Source organism: Melospiza melodia, chromosome 10, assembly GCF_035770615.1.
Source record: "Melospiza melodia melodia isolate bMelMel2 chromosome 10, bMelMel2.pri, whole genome shotgun sequence".
Taxonomy (NCBI): Eukaryota; Metazoa; Chordata; class Aves; order Passeriformes; family Passerellidae; genus Melospiza; species Melospiza melodia.
In genome coordinates, this window is record NC_086203.1 from 29,585,908 (window position 1) to 29,607,175 (window position 21,268).

At 45.9% G+C, this 21,268-nt stretch overlaps 1 protein-coding gene across 2 annotated transcripts in view; it reads left to right on the forward strand.

The window, feature by feature from the left end:
* LOC134422679 (contactin-4) overlaps positions 1-21,268 on the forward strand; it is a 259,070-nt gene that overhangs the window by 204,896 nt on the left and 32,906 nt on the right. For both annotated transcript variants that reach the window (XM_063165043.1, XM_063165044.1), the window contains exons 10-13: positions 1,551-1,687; positions 3,440-3,569; positions 6,585-6,735; positions 20,607-20,734. In XM_063165043.1, the coding sequence (XP_063021113.1) occupies positions 1,551-1,687; positions 3,440-3,569; positions 6,585-6,735; positions 20,607-20,734 (546 nt within the window). The remainder of the gene's footprint in view (positions 1-1,550; positions 1,688-3,439; positions 3,570-6,584; positions 6,736-20,606; positions 20,735-21,268) is intronic.

Below are 21,268 nucleotides of genomic sequence, written 5' to 3' on the forward strand. Positions count from 1 at the left end.
TGTGATGTTTTTAAATTTATCCTTTCAAGCCCATCTCTGGATCGCTATCCAACAGAGATTTTTAAAGTTGTTACCTGGCTTTGAGTAATCTTGATTTTTTTTTTTTCTTTTATCTGATTACACAGGGAAAAGTATTAATCAGGTTCTTGGAGACCTCTGCTGGTAATACCATTCTGCTAAGTCAGATGCTCTTATGTCAAAATAGGGCAAGTGCCCATTAAAAAAATCAAAACTTTATTGTTTATTGGGATTTTCTGAATAGTATTGTAGATATATTATTATACTATTACTAATAAGATCTTAAATAGGTTGTATTGTATATTGTAGATATATCTGGACAAGAGGTAACTCTTAAAGTCTGAGGTTTTGGGTGGTCTTCAAAACCATGACAATTTTAGTGGAATTTAGTGGAATCTGGCCAAACTCAAACTCTCTAAAAAAAAAGCCAACAAACTGATGAAATTATGTGAAGCACCATTAAAAATACAATCTCACAAGTGGCTGAAAACTGCCAGTGCTAGTTTTCACCAAATTCTACCAAAATGTGTCTCCAATATCTGCTTGTGGCCTTTCTAGGTTTATTCAGTGTCATTAATGCAATAATTGGGTCCAAAGATTTTTCCTTCTGTGGCAATGTATGGAAATCTGGCCATAATCAAGACAGGACTGAGAGCCTAGACCTGAAGTAGTGCCTGTAACCATGCAGAGTTACTGGAATAACCTCAATTTCAATGCAGAACTAGTTCTGAATTACATGTTTTGAAGTCTGAAGCTAAAATTTACAGCTTTGAAGCCCAGGTTATAGAGACCCTGAGGAGGGAAATGTCTTTATTTGAAGGACCAGGTGTGTAACTGCTGCTTTGTTTGTGCAGGATGAGCAGGGTTTCTGAAGCTACTCTGTCTCTTTAAGGGTTTTTACTACAAATAAAGTAAAAGTAGCTTCTGATCTTGGCCTGTGGCACCTTCAGAAAGCAGCACTGGACTCAAGGAAGAACAGTAATCTTTAGCAATTCTTATCGTGCTTTTGTGGGGCTATTTAAAAACAGAGGCCAGACAGAATTAAGAGAATAAAAAGAATTAAGGGAATAAAAAGGTGTTCTATTTATTGAAGGGCTTCAGATACATTTAGGGCAGACAAAGCCCCCGGGGGCTACACCCAAAAATGCACGATGGGTCAGGGTTTGCACACTTTTATAAGTTTGGTCCATTTGCATATTGGGGGTGAATCTGCCAATTCCAGCTGCAGGTAATGAAGTCATTGACCCCAAGTTTGCTCCCCCAACTCCCTTTTGTTCCCATCTCTGGCCCTGAGGCAGTGAGGTGTCCTTGATTGCCAGGCCTGCAGAGGAATTGTTGTGTCTGCCCCAAATGGGGAAGCAGCAGCTCACACTGTGTGTGGAGTTTAGAGTTCTACACAAATATATGAAAATAGAAAAGCTAAAACCCCAACGTTATTCAGTCCAGTGTTCTGATGAGGGAAGGAAGGTTCGCTGGGCAGCACAGAGGTGCTGTTTGCAGGCTCCATGCTCCCCTCCCTGCTCTCCCTGCAGCCCAGCCCAGCTGGACGCAGCAGATCCGCGACGTGCGCGCGGCCATCGAGGAGCGCGTGTCCTGGGAGTGCCGCGCCAGCGGCCGCCCCAAGCCCTCCTACCGCTGGCTCAAGGACGGGGAGCCCCTGCTGCCACAGGTAGGCACAGCTGGAGCCCCCCGGGCATGGGAAATGGGGGTGCTGGGGTGCTCTGCCAGCTCACCGATCTCTGGGTGGTTGAGTTGTGGTGGGGAGGATGAGGTGCTTTGGGTTGGAAGGGGCCTTCAAGATCATCTCATTCCACCCCCCGCTCCAAGCCTTGTCCAGCCTGGCATTGGACAGTGCCAGGGATCCAGGGGCAGCCACAGCTGCTCTGGGCACCCAGGGCCTGCCCACCCTCACAGAAAATCCCCTGTTCCTTGCCATGCCTGGTGGCACCTCCCTACTCCTGCCAAGGACAAGCAGGACACGCCACAGCTCTGCATTCGCAACTCTCCTCCCCAAAATGAAGGATCCATGATGCAAACCTAAGGCTGGACAGAAGGAGGAATGGCTGAATGGGGTTTTGGAATGTGTCACCAAAGAGTGATCACTCCAAAATAATTATTTGAATCTATGATATTTAGGTGAACTTCAAGTGGTGATGAAACCTCGGGGTTCCTGCTGGTGTTTAATGGTGTTCCCACTCCTCCTGCTGGGCTGTGTCCCTGTGCAGGAGCTGTGGAATTACACCCTCCCACGTGTGCCCAGCCTCTCCTGGAGGGTCATCACCCAGCCCGTGGTCCCACCTTGTCACCACAAAGTCAGCCAAGTCACCAAAGCTTTGGTTTCACAGCAGCCAGCACTTTTTCCCCTTCACTTACTGTGAAAGAACATGGCAGCCCCGATTTGATCAAACCCTGATAAAAATTGCACAAACATTAAATTTCTGCCCTAAGGCCGAGTAGAAAACCAATAGCTCTTTATTTTAGATTTTTTTTTGGTAAATGTCAAACTCCTGGGGAGGGAGGGAACACTTTGCTGTACTTATTAGAATTGATAACTCAAGCTTCATAACCTCAGGCTGACAAATGACAGCCTGGTCTTTCACTCCACACACTAATTCTGGTTGCTTCACGCTGGTCACTGGCAGATGGGCTTGTTCTTAAATCATGTTAGTGGCTGATATGAAGTAAAGGATCATTAAATTATTAGCATTTACATTGTTTTCAGTAAACTGCAGAAGATTTTAAATGTTTCTGTCTGTGCCGGCTGAGATGGCAACCAGTCTTAGCAGCCTGCATTGCCATATACACTCAAAATGGCCTCAGGGGTCAGGTTGGAAATCAGGAGGAATTTCTCCATGGAAAGGGTGAATTTCTCCCTGGATCTGCCCAGGGAGGTGTGGAGTCCCCATCCCTGGAGGTGCCCAAGAAACACCTGTATCTGCTATAGTTCAGTTGCTATGGTGGTTTTTGGTCAAAGGTTGGACACAGTGATCCTGGAGGTCTTTTCCAACCTCAATGACTCTGTGATTCCATGGAAATACCATTGTTTTCAATGTTTCTGAGGATGGGCTTGGCTGTGATGTGCCACTGTGGAACAGAAGTGCATTTCTTGCCTCAACCTTATCTCCTTGAAAGGGATATTAATCTAAATGCTTTGGGTATTAAATCAATGAGGGGGTCAAGGGAAGGTCCTCCAATTGAAATTGCATTTACCAGCTCCTGTATTGGTTTCACCATTTAGTCTCTAGCCTGACATAAATTTGGCTGGCAGACAAATAACTCGCAGCACGCAGATTCCTCCCGTTCCCGCTGCTTCCTTTGGTCCTCCTTGCCACAGAACACAGCAGGACAACCTCTGGGTGCGCGTTCTGAGGAGGCTTTGCTGGGGTTCTCATTGATTTGGAGTTTGTTTTGCTGTCCCCAGGGCAGGGTGCAGCTGGAGCAGGGCTCTCTGACCATTGCCAACGTGAGCCTGTCGGATGCAGGCATGTACCAGTGCGTGGCGGAGAACAGGCACGGCGTCATCTTCGCCAGCGCGGAGCTCAGTGTCATCGGTGAGTGCACATCCCTGAGCACTGCCAGCCCCCCAAACCACTGCCAGCCCCTCAAAACCACAGCCAGCCTCCCAAACCCACAGCCAGCCTCCCAAAACCACAGCCACCCTTCAAAACCACTGCCAGCCTCCCAAACCCACAGCCAGCCCCTCAAAACCACAGCCAGCCCCCCAAACCACAGCCAGCCTCCCAAAAACCACAGCCAGCCTCCCAAGAACCACAGCCAGCCCCTCAAACCACAGCCAGCCTCCCAAAACCACAGCCAGCCCCCCAAAAACCACAGCCAGCCCTGCCCAGGGGCTCCTGACAAGCTGCTGCAGCAGAAGGGGATCTTTGATTTGTTTCTGAAGCAGAAGGGGATTGTGATGGTGTTCACAGGGGTCTGAGGGTGAGGGAAGAGATGAGGATCTGACTCCATGTTTCAGAAGGCTTGATTTATTATTTTATGGTATATATTACATTAAAACTATACTAAAGAATAGAAGAAAAAATTCTCATCAGGAGGCTGGCTAAGAATAGAAAAGAAAGAGTAACAAAGGTCTGTGTCTCGGACAGGTGCATCTGGGATTGGTCTCATGTGGTTGTTTCTAATTAATGGCAAATCATGGCAGAGCTCAATCCCAAACCATATTCCTGAATGAGAGACAGCCCTGCTCAGCACAGGGATGTATTTTCAAAGGGTTAAACACAATTCCTGATCACAAAATAACGGTTTAGTTGCCCTCAAATGAAATGTTCAGTAGCAGCATTCTCTGATTTATCCTGAGGAACAAAGCATCAGGTTTTTTTACAGCTATGGGATTTTCAATTATTGGTCATTTTTTATCATCAGTGATAGATGCCTGCATAGAAAAAAAAAAAATTCATTTGAAGGATTGTGTGTGTTGCTGTTGGAGAAAGGTACGATAATGCTCAATAAATTAGACTTCACAATGCTGAGATTTATTGGACATGAAAGAAATCGAAACAAACCCACTGATGCTTTTCTTGTCTATTTAAAACCTGGTAAAAATGGACCTTTGGGAAGGAGGAAGATGTTTTCAGAGGAGAGAGGTTTAATCCTTTTTGCTGGGGACTCCCAGGGTGTCCCTGTGCCCAGCAGCTCCTCATGTCCACACAAAAAACCCAAATTTTGGAGGGTCTGGTCTGAGAAACCTGGCAAGGAATATTTATTTGGCCAACTTCTCACTTGGAATTTGCAGCTCTGCTTCTGTCTGTCACAGGAAAAGCACCCAAATGGTGTCCTGCAGATAAATCCCTGTGCATCTGTGATTGAACTTGGCACATGTTGAAAGGAAAGCAGCAGGTTTGCCTTTTCACTAGAGTTTCAAAGCAGGGCAACATTCTGAGCCCTCCCTGGGAAATTCTAGCTTTTAACCAGATCTGAGGGTTAAAATGGTTGTTGTAAAAGGTCCTGAAGTTAAGCACTTGCCACTGGTGGTGTTTAATCATCTCAAGTGAGACTTGCACCAAAATTAAGTGAAAGAGAGAAATGGAAAATTACAGACCGGGCTTTTCTCAGAGTGATTCTTCTCAATTATTGTTGCCAATTATCTTGCCTGGAGTCTTTAAATAAAAGCAGAATCCAGTGGTGCTGGACATTGCACAAGACTGAGATGCAGTCTTGTCTTACAGAATTTTCAGGCTAAATGTTTGAAAAACAAATTGGAAAAATGAAATGTGGGCCTAGAGTGGGGAAAGAAAGGTCATTAAAATCCCTGCTTGACAAACAAAAGGTGTGAATAAATTAAATTCATTACTCCTGAAGTGGCACAGGAAGTTGTGGCAGTGCTGAGAAATGAGCCCAGAGTTTCTAAATGTCAAATGATGAAGGTTTGAACGTCACAGAATAAACCCACAGTGAGCAACTCCTGTTTCTCACAGAGGAGCAGGAAAATGCAGCAAATGGCTCACAAAAACAGTCTAAACTGTTTATTACAGGGATGGGAGTAACGGGATTATTCAAAAAAATCTCTTTTGCTTATAAATTTGGGGCAATCATCTGAGAAATTCGTTTCAGAAGTGATAATATATTAATAATGATATAAATAATAATGCATTTGGCTCTAAATGCATTGGTGGGAAGTGTCGTCAGGATGTCTCCTTTAATTCTGGAGTGTTTTCCAAAGCCAGCACTGGTTTCAGGGCTCTTTTATAGCATTTAATTAATATCATACCTGTGTTTCTGAGTGCCAGAATTAAGTTCCCTGCCTGTGATTAGACGTGTAAAGCAAAAATCTCTGATGCAGGACCTTGGAGCACTGTTGGATCACAGAGCCCATCCCATTTTCAGTGTGGGATTGTGCTTTATTCACAGGAAGCCAAAGCATCTCCTTGTTCCCCAGGCTGCAGAGAGGCTGCAGGGCTATGGGGTCAGCTCAGTGGATATCTGAGAGTTTGCCACAAACCACAGGAGTGTGCCCTGGGGGCAGGAAAAGATAATTCTTTGTGCCCTGAGGGCAGGAAAAGCTGATTCTTTGTGCCCTGGAGCAAACAACTCTTGCCTTGCGTTGCTTGGTTCAGGACCTGGCTATGTCACTGTCTCCCACCTTTATATAAACAACCCAGCTTATGCAATAATTATGAATAGGAAGCATAAAAGTGTCAGCCTTTCTAGAAATATTAACGTTTCTGATGAATTAGATGGGTTCTGTGTTTGTGAGAACTTCCCTGCCTGACAGAAGGATGATCCTGACACAGAAAAAGGAAATATTTTATATTCCTCATGCAGGAGGTTCCTAGGGGTGCTGTCCTAGTAAGATGTGCACGGTGGGGTTACTGGTTTCTCGGGTTTTTAGCAGAACACACAGTTTTAAATAAATCGAGTATTTTTGTGCACTTAAAGCAGCACTCAGGTGTCTTTTTACCCCATCCAGACTTCACTAGTTCATAAAGTCCAATCATTCAGGAGTTGCAAGCGAGAAACAACCCTGGAATTTTGTAATGTTCAAATGAGCCTGGTTTTGGTTTTTCCTGAGGGAATTCTGATGTGGTTTGTGTTGGTTTTGCTTTCAGCCATCGGGCCAGACTTTTCCAAAACGCTGCTGAAGAAGCTGACTCTGGTTAAAGTGGGGGGTGAAGTCATCATTGAGTGCAAGCCCAAAGCCTCCCCCAGACCTACTTATTCTTGGAAGAAAGGAAAAGACATCCTGAGAGAAAATGAGAGGTAATGTCTTAAAGTAACCATTTCTTTCATTAACTAACCCAGGGACTTGCAGCAATCAGAGCTAAATTTGTCATTAATAGCTTTGCAAAATTGACTTGCAAATACATGAGGAAACAGCCTGTGTGCAATCCCAAGGAGCTGGGGGTAAGATTCCTATTCCCATGGTGCCCATCCCATCTCTGTCTGCTATTAAATCATCCCTGCCAAGAAGCTGATAAAAATGCACTCCAAAAAACCCAAATATTTTGCCTCTGAAGTGCTCTAAATAACCATTGTTAAAAAAAATACAGATTCCCAGATGCTCTGCTCTGACTCTCGCTGGGCTGTGTCTCCTGGGCTGCTGAATCCTCGCCACTTTCACAGAAAGTGTAAAAGTTATTCACCTGCAGCCTGGACCTGGAGACACTGTGAAAGGCACAGTTAGGGAGTGACATTGTCAGGGTTGTCATTGCTGTCTGCCTTCAAGGGCAGGAGGGGCCAAGTGCCTGAGCTCTGCTGAATCCTGCTGCATTTCTGCTTCCTGAATCCTGCTGCATCTCTGCTTCCTGAATCCTGCTGCATCTCTGCTTCCTGAATCCTGCTGCATCTCTGCTTCCTGAATCCTGCTGCATTTCTGCTTCCTGAATCCTGCTGCATTTCTGCTTCCTGAATCCTGCTGCATTTCTGCTTCCTGAATCCTGCTGCATCTCTGCTTCCTGAATCCTGCTGCATTTCTGCTTGCTGAATCCTGCTGCATCTCTGCTTCCTGAATCCTGCTGCATTTCTGCTTGCTGAATCCTGCTGCATCTCTGCTTCCTGAATCCCGCTGCATCTCTGCTTGCTGGATCCCGCTGCATCTCTGCTTGCTGGATCCTGCTGCATTTCTGCTTGCTGAATCCTACTGCATTTCTGCTTGCTGGATCCTGCTGCATTTCTGCTTGCTGGATCCTGCTGCATTTCTGCTTGCTGGATCCTGCTGCATTTCTGCTTGCTGGATCCTGCTGCATTTCTGCTTCCTGGATCCTGCTGCATTTCTGCTTCCTGGATCCTGCTGCATTTCTGCTTCCTGTGCTTGCTGAAATGCCATTTCCTCCCCACTGTCCCAGTGCCTGGAGTCCAGTCCCAGCATCTCCCTACACCCCCGGCTGTGTGTGGATTTCAAACAAGAACTTTCTTGGCTGTTTTGAAAAGAATCTGTTGAAATCCAGGAAGCAAGGTGCCAGGAAAGGCTGCTGCTGCAATCCCTTCATCTCTAGGACAGGGCACAGAACTTTTAGACAGGCGTGGGAGAAGAAAATTCAATGAAATCTCTGCTAAAAGTGACATTAAAGGGTCCTGTGAGCGCCAGAGAGGCACCTGGGTGTCGCCATAGGACACGAGAGAACACAAGCACACACTGCTGTTCTCAAGGTGAAGAAAAAAGGGAAGTTTATTTCCTGACTCCAGCATTTATAGTTTTCCATGAGTGGCAGTGGATTGGAGGGTGGCGGTGCCACCTCTCCAATGACACTGGACAAACCAACAGGCCATCAGATTTCTCTTCTTCCACAAAGGAATGCAAAACAATGAGTTATTTACAGAAAGTGTGTGATGTTTACAAGAATGTCAACATCAGAAAGCTTAGAAAATCTTCAAAAGCCAGAGTAACACCTGAACATCTGGACCCTTCCCCAGCTGCAGGTTGATCACGTGCAGGTTAATGAATATAGGTGACCCTTCCAGTTCCAGGTGGAGTTAAAAGCAGCAGCACGGTGTCGGTGCCAGCTCTGGATGCTGATGCTCAGCCTGCTGGCTGCCATGGCAATCCCTTCACAGCTTCTCCTGGGTTTTCAGTGGCTTTTCAGCTGCTGTGTGGGGTTCAGTTCCTTGCTGGAGACACTCTGTGTGGTTTTTGCTGCTGGAACTCTGGCTCTGGAGGCTCCTGCTGTCCAGGAGGCAAAACAAAGAGTGTTCTTCAATGTTTGCCCCAGAGCAGAGACTGCCACACTGGAAAAAAAGAGGAAAAAAAAGGAGTTTTATGGGTTTAGGTTTCACTTTCTTCTCTGGAGGCTGAGGTAGTGTGTGCTGCACCTCTAATGAATGCCATGGCCTCGGGGCATCTCTCACCGGTGCTTGAGAGCTGTGCAATTGTGTTATTAGGGATTCTGCCCTGGGGTACAATTACATTATTGTAGTCATTAAAGGCACTTCATCTCCATAATAATGGAAATCCTGCCTTGGAGGCCTAACTGAGCCCAAATGATGTTGGGGGCCTGGCTCCAGAAGGTAAATTTTATATAGGAACAGCAGAGATATACATGCACAGGGTCTGCATTGCTTCCCCTGCCAGTCTTCCCTCTTCTCTCAGGTCTTGTTTTGGGCCTAGAAAAGGGGGTTTTTATTTTCCATGCCATAGTGGCAATAATTCCATTTATTATTTCTCCCAGAGGTGAAGCTGTAGCATTGTGTGGCTCAAGAGCAGATTCACATTTCTCTTGTTCCCCCACAGCTTCCCACTTTTCCCCTTTCCCTTGCCTCCCCAACAGCAAAAAGAGTGCAGGAAAAGCAAGAAAACTTTTATTTAAAATATTTACACAACAGTCTTAATTCCTCATGTTCTCCTAGAGCTGTTGGAAGTCATATTTACCCTGCCACCAGACACGTGCTCAGGCTGGGACAGAAAAATAATTGTACTTTAAAGCCCCAAAACAAATTGCTCTTCTCTCATTCTTCTTCATGCAAAGCCCCTACATCATTAGAGCTGTTTCTTTTCCAGGAATGTACAGTGCCTGCATTGCTTGTGCAGCTTAATTGTAAGGAAAGAAATGCATAAAAAAAACAAATTATGTTCTGTGCTGGTAGCGAAGAATATGAAAGTGTCCAATTAAACAACCATTCCCTGTGAGTTGTGCGGTAGCAACATCTGTTATCTTAATTAAACAAGTTTCTGTGCAGAGGGACCCTCCTGGTGCACTTTGCTGGAGCAGGATCTGACCCAGAGACCTGAGGCCCACTCAGGATCCTCGTGGAAATGCTCCCAGTGCTGCTCACATTGTCTGGGATGTGTCACCTTGCACAGCCACAGTGCTTACAGCAGGAATATTGTTCATTTTTGGTGCTGAAGGTCAACAAAAGCACAGGAAACAGCACGTGGTGCCACTTTCTCAGTGAGCTCAGCCGTGGAAGTGTTTGGAGTGCAGGGAGTGCCTGGATAACTCACACTGGGGACAGAGAACTGTCACAGATGTATTTTATGAAAAATCCTTTCATTCGATCTTTTCCTCCTGAGAAGCTGAGAGGCCTCAGAAACGAAATTTAAACATTGATTATCTGCTGCTGTGCAATGCAACAGGTGCATCTGGGATTGGTCTCATGTGGTTGTTTTTAATTAATGGCCAATCACAGTCAGCTGGCTCAGACTCTCTGGTCAGTCACAAGATTTTATTATCATTCCATTCCTTTCTATTCCTTGCAAGCCTTCTGATGAAATCCTTTCTTCTATTCTTTTAGTATAGTTATAATATATAATTTTCTTTTAATATAATATATATCATAAAATAATAAATCAGCGTTCTGATTTGTTATTAAACATGGAGTCAACATTCTTCATTAAACATGGAGTCAAGATTCTCATCTCTTCCCTCACCTTGTGAAACACCACCACAGAGAACAGCACCCCCAGACAGCTGCTGTGATTTGTCACCCGAACTGGCTGCTCTGCTCCAAGATTTCGGTAATTTGGGTCCAGATTTTCCCAGGTATTTCACTGTTCTCTCCACCACAGCCTGGAGTCAGGTCAGTCTAGGAGGATAATTGAACAAGCAAAGCTTCTCTCCCATTCTTCCAGCACGTCGTGAGTACAAAAAGTTGTATAAATTCCAGCTTTATATTTGCTGCCTCAAACTTCCTAATTAGTGCTTAATTACTTTAAACAGCCAGAAAGAAAATGGCAAGAAGACAGACAGCATATCTTTCCCAGGCTGCTGCCAGGGTACAAAGCATGGTGATATTTTTATCCTGATTTCTTGGGAGATGGATTGCCAGCAGTGTCTTTTGGACACACAGCCTAGTGACACTTCAGCAGAAAAGAAAACCTCAAAGGATGCTTCCCATCATTGCTTCCCATTAATTGTGTTGACTCTATGTATTTTTTTATTCTTTTACATAAAGCACCTGTGCAATTTCTTGAAGGCAGACAGGTAACCAAAGCATCAATAACTTGTCGGGTTTTCATTACATCCTGCCCAGGCAGGATGAAAAATGACACCCTGCAAATGGCTTTCTGAAGTTTGTCCATCATTCATCTCACTTTGCACAGACCGTGGCAGAGATGGCTCTACCTCATTGCAACATCTGAAACAACTGACTTGTCCACTTATTTTAACCAATTTGCTGCAGAAAGAGGATAAAATGAACCAGGAAGCCGCTGGGTTTGGTGGTCAGGAGCCTTGGAAAGCTGTTGTCCCTGATGGCCTCCTGTTCATGAGCTGTTTACCAGCAGGAGCTGGTTTTAGCTCTGGGTTGTTCTGGAAGTGTCCAGGCCAGGCTGGATTGGGATTTGGAGCAGCCTGGTCTGTGGAAGGTGTCCCTGAGCTTTAGAGTCCCTCCCAACCCAACCCATCCTGATTCTATGGTCACACCGTGTTTTAGCACTGAAAGTGGTGGAGTCCCCATCCCTGGAGGATTAAAAGGATGTGGCACTTGGGGACAGGGGTCAGTGGTGGCATTGGCAGTGCTGGGTTAACAGTTGGACTCAGTGCTCTTCAAAGGCATTACCTAAAAATGATTTTTTGATTCTATAAGTGTTTCCAGCTAAAGGTTAGACGAGAAGGATTAGGGACTTGTGTAGAATCCAGGTTTGGTTAGATGAGAAGGATTAGGGACTTGTGTAGAATCCAGGTTTGGTGCTGGTTTGCTTTGTGTGCATCAATAATCAGTCTGACCCCTAGAATTTCCATTTCTCCCATCTGCTGCTGCAGCAGCGGGAGCTGATTTCAGTTTGCAGCCACGAGCTGAGGAGCGCAGCCCCAGCCTGTGCCAAGCTCCAGCTGGGGTGAGCCCGTCCCTGACGCCGTGCCACAGCTCCTGCAGCATCAGCAATCTGTTCCTGTGTCCCAGCAGATCATCTGCAGCGTGGTGCTGCTGCAGGGCTCCGTGTGACACGTGTGGGACATCACTGCTGCCTGTGCTGCTGCTGGAGCTGGCCAGAACAGGGCTGGGAACAAACCCCAGGGCTGCCGTGCCCCAGGGACTCAGGGGAAGTCAAAGGGCTTCCACCTGGTGCTCCTGGGGTGATTTTAACTTGCCAAGTTAAAATTAATAAGAGAAGGGGTCAAGAGAACTCATCAGGCTTTTACCTTGGTGCTTGTGGATTAATTTTGGTGCTTGTGTCGATTAATTTTGGTGCTTGTGTGCCTGGTGCTTGTGTGTTAATTTTAAAAGCTTTTTTACCTTGGTGCTTGTGGATTAATTTTGGTGCTTGCTTGGATTAATTTTGGTGCTTCTGTGTTAATTCTAAAAGCTCTTTAAAATTATAAGAGCTCTGCTTGCAGAGGTGGAGAGGGTGAAGGGTGCAGAGCTGTGTCCCAGAGGCATCCGAGCTCCAGAGCACACCCAGCTGTGTCCTGTTAAAAGAGGATGAAGATATTCTTAGGAGAAACGTGTCACAGGGGACAGGAGAAATCAGCAGGCTTTCACCTGGTGCTTGTGTATTAATTTTAAAAGCAGAGCTCTGCTTGCAGATGTAAAGAGGGTGAAGGATCCAGAGCTCTGTCCCAGAGGCATCTGACCTGTGGAGTGCATCCAGATGTGTCCTGTGTTGACATCCCTAAAAGCAGGATGAAGATGTCCCTAAGAGAAACCTGTCACAAAGGGTCAAGAGAAATCATCAGGCTTTCACCTTGGTGCTTGTGGATTAATTTTAAAAGCAGAGTTCTACTTGCACTGGTGGAGGGGGTGAAGGATCCAGAGCTTTGTCCCTGAGGGATCCAACCTCTGGATTGCAGCCAGATGTGTCCTGTGCTGACATTCTTAAATGTGTCACTTGCTGCTGTTCCTGCTTGAGGTCTCTCAAGGTTTTACGATTATTAAATTCATCCCTGGGTGCTGAACACACAGCTGCAAGTTGTTGCTCCCTCTGTTAAAGCTGCTCCAGGAAGGAGCTGGAGGAGGATGGGAGGGAGCAGGATGGGGTTTGCTCTGTGGTGAGCACACCCTGCATCCACTGCTTCCCAAAGAAATGCCTGGCATCAGCCTCCTGAATGCACTTTGGAGCTGATGCGCAGCTTCCTGCTTGTCCTCCAGCTGATAATGATTTTAGTATGTCTGTAGCATTTTGAAGGAAAAAATTATTATCAGATGTTTCTTCTCATGGGTGTTTTTATGGTGAAAAGCAAGCAGGCAATGATTTTACAGTTAGGGCCATACTGTGAGATGCACTTTTAGAATCCAAGGAAATCATTACATGTCTAAAGGGGAAGAAGGATTCCTAATGAACATTTCAGACTTGGTGATATTTTTGATGGCTATTCAAGCATCATTTTGAAGTGATGTAAATGTGTCCTGGGATCTCACAAACCTGTTAATGTCCATTACAAGCCAAGTGCGTAATTTCCCTTTGTACTTTGGGCATTTTTTTGTTGGAACCAGAGGGAAAGATGTGTTATCCTTGAAAGGCTGTGCCTTTGGGCTTGAATTCGGGTGGTATCAGCTGGAACAAATAAGCTGAGAATGCATTTGCTGCCTCTGCTGAGATCTCACGAACGCTCCCAGAAACGCTTTGTGTCAGCAGCTGAGGCACTGAAAATCTTGCATGGATGTTTTTTCTCATAATAATTTTTATGAGCTCCAGTGGAGTTCCCTTTGATTGTCATGCTCTACAAACCTCCACAGTGGGTGCTGTAGGTAGAGGGTGGTGGCTTGTCCTTTTCAGGAAGGCGTTGTTGGCGTGGGTGGCTGGATGCGCACTCCAAACACGATCCCTTGGATTAGTGCTGTCCCTCTCCATGGACTAGAAGCCATTTAATTCCCATGCCTTGGGCTATAGCCAGTGCCCTGGAAGAATGAGCACAGCAAATATTTCAGTGAGCATTAGATGGAGTGAAAGCAGGAGTGGCTTTGCTGCTGCCCAGACAGGATTTTCCTCGCTTGCGAGCGCAGGAGGATGCGTGTGGAGAGCGGTGTCTCTGCTGGCTAATTGTGCAGAAAGGGAGGGCCCAGCTTTTCATGAAGTGCTTTTCAGGGTGTTTTGCTCCTCCAGCGCCACCAGAAGAGCTGGTCCAGGTCCTGAGCCTTTTGTTTGGAGAGTGGAGAGCCTGTTTGTAGAGCCTGTCCCTTGCGGTGCCATCGCAGCGTTCGTGGTTTATCAGTGAGCTTTGTCTGTAAATAAACTGCCAGCTGGAGGGGCTGTGTCAAAAGGGACATTTCCCTGGGGGATGGTCTGCATTTCCCACCAAAATCAATGGAAAATTGGCTTTTTGCACCACCAGACCCTTCTGGACTTGCAGAGTCTTCCCGTATCAAATTGTCACTGCCTCGCATCTCGGGAATGAAAGCTGTTGTAAAAACAAAGCTTTGCTCTACTCAAATCTGCTTGCTCAAATATTTGTTTTGATGGCATGGGCTTTCTGACTTTATTTATTTTAATTTTACGTGTAGTAAAAAAAAGAGTGCTTGGAGAGAGAAGGCAAAAAGGTTTCTATTATTTGAAATTCTCCACAGCCCCCTCGCTCCCTTCAGGGTCCCTCACAGTTCTTGTGTTTGGTTTTCATTTGTTTCCTCCCGTTATCAGCATCCCTAAAGAAAGATATTTTCCAGAGAACTGTTCTTCTTAGATAACCTGGGGATATTTTTGTATTTGAATTATTACTCCAGGCATCTCTGAACAATCTACATGAAGTCTCTAATAGCTGTAAATGCTCCCTTCCTTTCCTGCTGCCTCCCTGCTCCATCAGGATGACGTTCTGTCACTCCAGACTTGTCTTAAAAACGTACAGACCGAAGGGAAGATGATGACAAACCACAGCTTTTGTGTTTATAGATATTAATAATGGCTGGATGCAGCATTATTGCCTTGGACTGCTCTGTCACTGCAGATACACAATTGGTGGGAAAAGAAAATTGTGGGCAAATGTGGGATGCCAGATCCATAGCTGGTTTGAGCTGTGCTGAATTCAGTGGCAGTGTGCTGTTGGATGCTTCCAAAGGGGCCACTGCTACAATATCAAAACTTGTTATCTGAGCAAAAGATGTTCTTTTTTCTTTCTATTTAGAATATTATTGACAGGTTTTTATGATAAGTCAGTACTAAAAGAGGGAGAGTGACTTTTTCCATGGACAGACACTGCCAGGACAAGGGGGAATGGCTTCCCACATAGAGAAGTGGGAGATGTTCTACTGAACTCAATGCAACAGGATTTTCCTTCCGTTTATTTAGAGCAAATACAGTTCTTACCTGAAAATTAATTATAGGGGGTTGCTGTTAAGAGGCCTGTCAGTTGTCATGGATAAGGCAGGAGTTATCTACTGCTGCCTTCACTGAGAGAGAGACGTGCACTAAATTAAATGGGCTTGGACAGAGGCTCTAAATTATCTCAGGCTCCTCTGTGATCCATGAAAAGACAGGTCCTCAGAGACAAATAAACCCTGCAGCAGCTCTGGGTGAGGCACAGTCAGCAGGGCAGGAAGGTGCAGGTGTGTAGGAGGCTGAGAGTTCACTCAGTTGGGAGTTAGGATGGAAATCAAATGGAAAACTCCAGCACAGGGATCATCCTGCCTTCCCTAGGATTTACTGACAGGTGTGGAGCTGACCCAGCTCGTGCCCTCCTTGCCCAGGTTGGTGCTGTGAGCCCTCAGGCTGTGCTGGTGTCCCACCCTGGTGGTGGTGGTGGTGTCCCTTTGTCCCCCTGTTCAGAAACATCTGGAGTGACAGGATGGGGATGAAGCCCAGCCTGGAAAGCCCTGCCTGAGATAGATTGTGCTGCAGGATATGATTCTGAGGAGACAAAAATGTTGCAAAAAAAAAGAGGTGATTTTAGTGTGGGAGAAAGGTTTTTCTGGAGTCACCTCAGGTGATGCCTCCACAGGGCACCAGTCATTCATGTTCCAGTGGGATTTACTGGGTGAAATCGGGTTTGCTGTGTTCACTGACTTAGAGCAGAAGAAATAAAAGCCATAGCAGGAAGCAAAGCTCATTGAGAGAGCAGGGGGAGCCTGGAGTGCTCCTGTGGCATGGCAGGGGCTGGGTGGGTTTCAGGCTCAGGGCTCTTTCCCCCTGTGCACCATCAGAGCCTGGCTTGGACCTTGGGGTGTTTTATTGGAGGTGAAGGAAGCAGAATGCTCTGACCTGGCTGTGAGTTATTTATGCAACACAAAGGGCACAACATCCCCTGTCACACCTGGGGACAGCATCCCAGGACCACAGGAGTTATTTATCACCTGTGGGCTGTGCCCTGAACCAGCCCATTCTCCAAGTGATGAGCAGGCACTCGTGAGCTGTGTCCCTGGTTTTGGGTGCTCTGAGCAGTGAAACCTGTGAGGATTTATAAACTTCACTGCTTACCCAAAATAGCCTAATGGCCAGTACCACAGCCATGAGATCATTTTAATAACCCCCACTGCATGGCAAGCATTATTTTAAAGGTGATAAACAGCTACAGAGATGTCTGATAGAAATAGAAATAATTTGATAAATAATGCAATTGCCTGGAGTTGTGGCATGAGGCAAAGTTGCTGTTAGGCTAAAAATTGCTCCAGATATCCCTGCCAAGGAACTCTGGGAAAAGAGGGAACAAATACACTGCTGAGACTGCAGTCAGGGCTGCCTGGTGCTTCTGCTTTCTTCTCTGCTTCCAGCCCCCAGCCCAGGCACAGCATACAATGGGCCATTCATCATGCCAGCTGAAATACACTGTTTTTCACAGGTACATTTAACCCAAATCCTCTCTCAGAAGACGGATTATCTCTTAGAAGAACTCTGGCACCAGTGTCTCTTTTCAATGGCCACGTCACCACTGCCACAAAGGCTGTACATGAAGGGATCAATGGTAGTTTTTATCTCAAATTGCACTCAGTGTGTGTTTCTTCCAGCTGACATTCATTTAAATCCTTGCTCTAAGACATCTTTTCTCCCTGTAATAGAAAAAGGATCGGACATCCTAAGCATTGTTTCATGGGGGAAAAAAAAATATTTAAAATATTCACTCGGCTAAGCATGAAATATTTCAGCTGCGTGTGTTTAATCAGGAGTGAAAGCAAGGGTAGTTATGCTTGTATTTCATAAATTAAAATGCTAAAATGATTAGATAAGAAAACAAAATACCTTACTCCATTGCAGCAGTGCTAATGAAACCATTTGAGAGGGGGAAAAAAAAAAGAAAAAGAAAAAAGTCACTTTGTGATTCTGAGCCCTTTTGCTGTGAAGGAGCACAGAGCTGTGATTGCAGTGCTGGGGCTGTGCTGGGTCCCTCGGCAAGGGGAGGCACACCCGGGCTGCCACATGCTCTGCGTTTGTACTCCATTCATGTTCCATTCATGTTCCATTCATATTCCATCCATATCCACGTGTTTCCACCTGCTGAACAGAAAAACAGAGGGCAAGCTGTGAGGAATGCACTGAGGGATCCCTGCCGTGCCACCTGGCTGGGCAGCGCTGTGGGACTGGGAACCATTCCTGCTGCAAAGGTCAGGAGGGATTGGGAAGGTCAGGAGGGATTGGGAACCATTCCTGCTGGGATTGGGAACCATTCCTGCTGGGACTGGGAACCATTCCTGGGGGCAAGGTCGGGAGGGATTGGGAAGGTCAGGAGGGATTGGGAACCATTCCTGCTGGGACTGGGAACCATTCCTGGGGGCAAGGTCAGGAGGGATTGGGAAGGTCAGGAGGGATTGGAAATCATCATTCCTGCTGGGAAGGTTGGGTGGGATTGGGAACCATTCCTGCTGGGATTGGGAATCATTCCTGCTGGGAAGGTCAGGAGGGATTGGGAAGGTCAGGAGGGATTGGGAAGGTCAGGAGGGATTGGGAACCATTCCTACTGGGATTGGGAACCATTCCTGCTAGGATTGGGAACCATTCCTGCTGGGAAGGTCAGGAGGGATTGGGAACCATTCCTGCTGGGATTGGGAACCATTCCTGCTGGGATTGGGAACCATTCCTGCTGGGAAGGTCAGGGCCTGGCCCCGCTCCTCACCCTTCAAGGGCTTCCCCCTGCAAGGTCAGGTGAGCTCCAGCCCCCCTGGCTCTGCAGGGTGGGAACATGTGGATGTGAATGGAATTCATATCCTCCAGGACCTGTTTGCTCCTGGAGCCACGGAGGATTTCTCAGGTAAACTCCAGAGCAGGATGTTCCAGTGGATGCCGGGGTTTTCAGGGAATGTTCTGTCAGAGCAGGAGGCCAAGCTGAGCAGCAGGCACGTTTTGGGAGAGGCAGGTGATGCAGCCAAGCCCTCAGAGGTGAGATTTCCATGCAGGTGCTGACTGACACTCGGGTTTGTGATGAGCTCTGGGACTTGGGCAGATTTCCTGATTTCCTCTTTCCTTTCTATGCCAAGCAAGGGCTTGATCTCATTTTCACAAAGTCGGTGATAAAACTCTTCCTGAGCTCACCAGGACAATTTCTATCTCTAAATGCACATGTTACTGCCTGAGGAATATTCATCTGCTCCTGGGAGTGGGCTCCATGAATCCCACCTGCCCTGCTCCATCCATCCTGCAGTAGAACCCAATGCTGCAGTTCAGGAAACAAGCAATGCTTTTATCTCCTCATTCCAGACCTGTCTTTGCTCCCCGTGGACCTGAAATCTCCAGCACAGACCCCCAGATTCTCTCTTACAAATGCTGTGTTTAAAATAGACAACCTTTCTTCCTATAAGGATGCTAAACTATCTTAAATTGTCTTTTTTCTTTTTTTTCCCAAATGGATATTTTAATATTTGATTTTTCTCTGATTAGCAGTGACATTAGCAGCAGAACAGTTCATTAACCTGTGCAAGAAGAGATTTATATTTTTATTTATTGTCGCCACTGCTGTGAGTAGAGAACTCAGATCATTTAATAGCAAGTCAGTAGCTCCTTTGTTGAGTTTGCAGTGGTTTAAAGAGGTGCACACTCAGCAGCCAGCACTTTGTTTGATGTGTGTGTTTATGGGAAATGTGGTTTGTTTTTATGCCTTCCCTGGTTAGAAACATTTTGAGGGTGCCTTTCAGAGCAGAGAGCACACTGAGCAGTGCTTCAGCCACTTGGAACTTTGTGTCTTGGAAGAACTTTTTCACCCAAACTGCTGGAAGCTGTGGCTGAAGGGTTGTTTGCTTTTGTGCCAATTAGCAGTTTGAGAACTCAGTGGCCTGAAATGAGCCTCTCATCTCATTTATTGCAGATAGGTCTGCAAAGAAAATTTGGCCATTAGCAACATCAGTGAGAGGCCTCCCTCCCTTCTCAACAAACTGTAACAAATTTCCAAGTGTTCAAATAACTATTTGTTCACTTTTAGCACATTGGATTCAGATTAGAGGACAAAACATACGCTGTAGAAAAGCAGCTTCAGCAAAAAGAGCCACATAACCATAAGGCCTACTAATCAATGAGTCACAGAGAGGTTTTAATGGTCTGATTTATTTGGAAAAAATCACTTAACTTGTACAGTTATCTGTCACTTTTAATGCTGCTCCTTTCCGAGAGTATGGAGGGAGATGCTGAGAGACCAGATGAGAATTCAACATCCCTGGGGCTGTCTGGGGAAGGGGTTTGGAGAACCCAGGTCCCTCCTGAGCTCTCTGCAAACCTGCCTGGGTTAAAGGATGTCTGTGGGCTCAGGGTGAAGCCTGGGAGCGCAGTCTCAGCTTAGGAAGGGAAGGAAATGGAGAAGCACAGCCTGAGATGTGCCAGAGCTGGATTGTCCTGATCCAAAGGGCTCCCCAGGGCTTTCCAGTTCTCACCACCTCAAACCCTGCCTGACACTGGGAATAAAGACAGCTGAGAGGGAAAGCAATGGCAGGAGAAAGACAGAGACAGAAAAGGCATTAGAATTTGAAATTAAATCCGGCCTCATCAACAGACACAATTAAAATGATCCATGGAAGAGATTAGCCAGTAAATAGCTTGCAGCCATATGGCTGAAAATAAAGCACAAATAACCAAAAATAAAACCCCAACTGTACAGAAATAATCCAAAACTCCACTTTTTCTGGGTTTCCTGGTGTGGCAGAAGTGTGGAGGGAGGGAAGGAGGGCAGGGCCTGGTGGGGCAGTGATGGAGCACAGTGCTGAGCTCGTCCTGCTTTGCATTGATTGGAATTGTAATGCCTGCCAAGGGCACCTTGAGCTTTCAGAAAGGCCCCGTTGTTCCTGAAGACCTGGAATTGATAAGAGCAGGAAATGATTCCTGGGGAGCTGCTGGTGCTGCCCAGCCCTGCTGGGGCCAGCGTGGGTTTGATGCAGCATCAGCAGCTCTGATCTGTGCCCAGGGAGGGATGGAGATGGGAGAAACCTCCCTCCACTGCTCCCTTCCCATCCATTTTTTTATTTTAATTTTAATTTTTTTTATTTGTAAAGGACATTTGCTTATTTTGTTTTTTTTTTTCTCACTACTAGTATTATACTATTATTTCCCACATATGATATTATTATTCCCCTAAAATATGATTAGAAAGCGAATTCCAGTGAAGCAATTAATAAATAAAACAAAAATAAGCAGTTTGGAAAGAAATACTCAGGGATTGTCCTTGCTGCAGAACGTGGAGCCTGAGTGGTGCCTTTGGTTTGAGACCCACTGAGATGTACAGATCTCCACTTGCATTTTGTACCTTTTAAAAACCAGCCTTAACCAAAACAAGCACGGGCTGAAGCTTTAGGTTTGTGGAGGCTTAAAATAAAAAAAATAAAAGGGAACTAAAGCTGCTGTGCTGGTGTCTTTGCAGAATCACAGTCCTGGATGACGGGAGCCTGCGCATCGTCAACGTCACCAAAGCGGACGCGGGGAGCTACACCTGCACAGCCACCAACCACTTTGGGACAGCCAGCAGCACGGGCAGCCTGGTGGTGAAAGGTGACTGAAACCATTCCCATTGTGGCGTTCTGGGGCACAAAATCCTCTTTGTTTTCATGATTCCTCCTCCAGGGCCGAATTTCAGCGTTTCAGCAGTGCCGGGTGTTTATTCGCGTTCTTCATTTATTCGTCTTCTGTCAAATGTTGTTTGCAAAAGGAAAAGCTGTGGTTTGACCAAGATATTTAAAGGAATAATCTGACAAAGTTATTTAAAGGGATAATTTTGTAAACAATGAGAGGAGCTGACAAATGTGTTAAATTAATTCTTGCCATGCTGATGAGTAGTCCAGTGTCTGATTAATTATTATAGGCCATGAACATAAAGATTATTACCCTTACCCTCTATCTCCTTCTTCTTTGGGGAAAAATCTATATTGGATAGCAAATCAAGAAACATTGATTACAAAGTGATAAATCAATCAAAGAGCTCTAATGCTGTCAGTTTTAATTCTCCCACACATTTGCAGTGATGGATCATAGTCAGAGGCTGTCCTTGTCAGCTGTGTCTGTGGTACTCAGATAATACTTTAAATG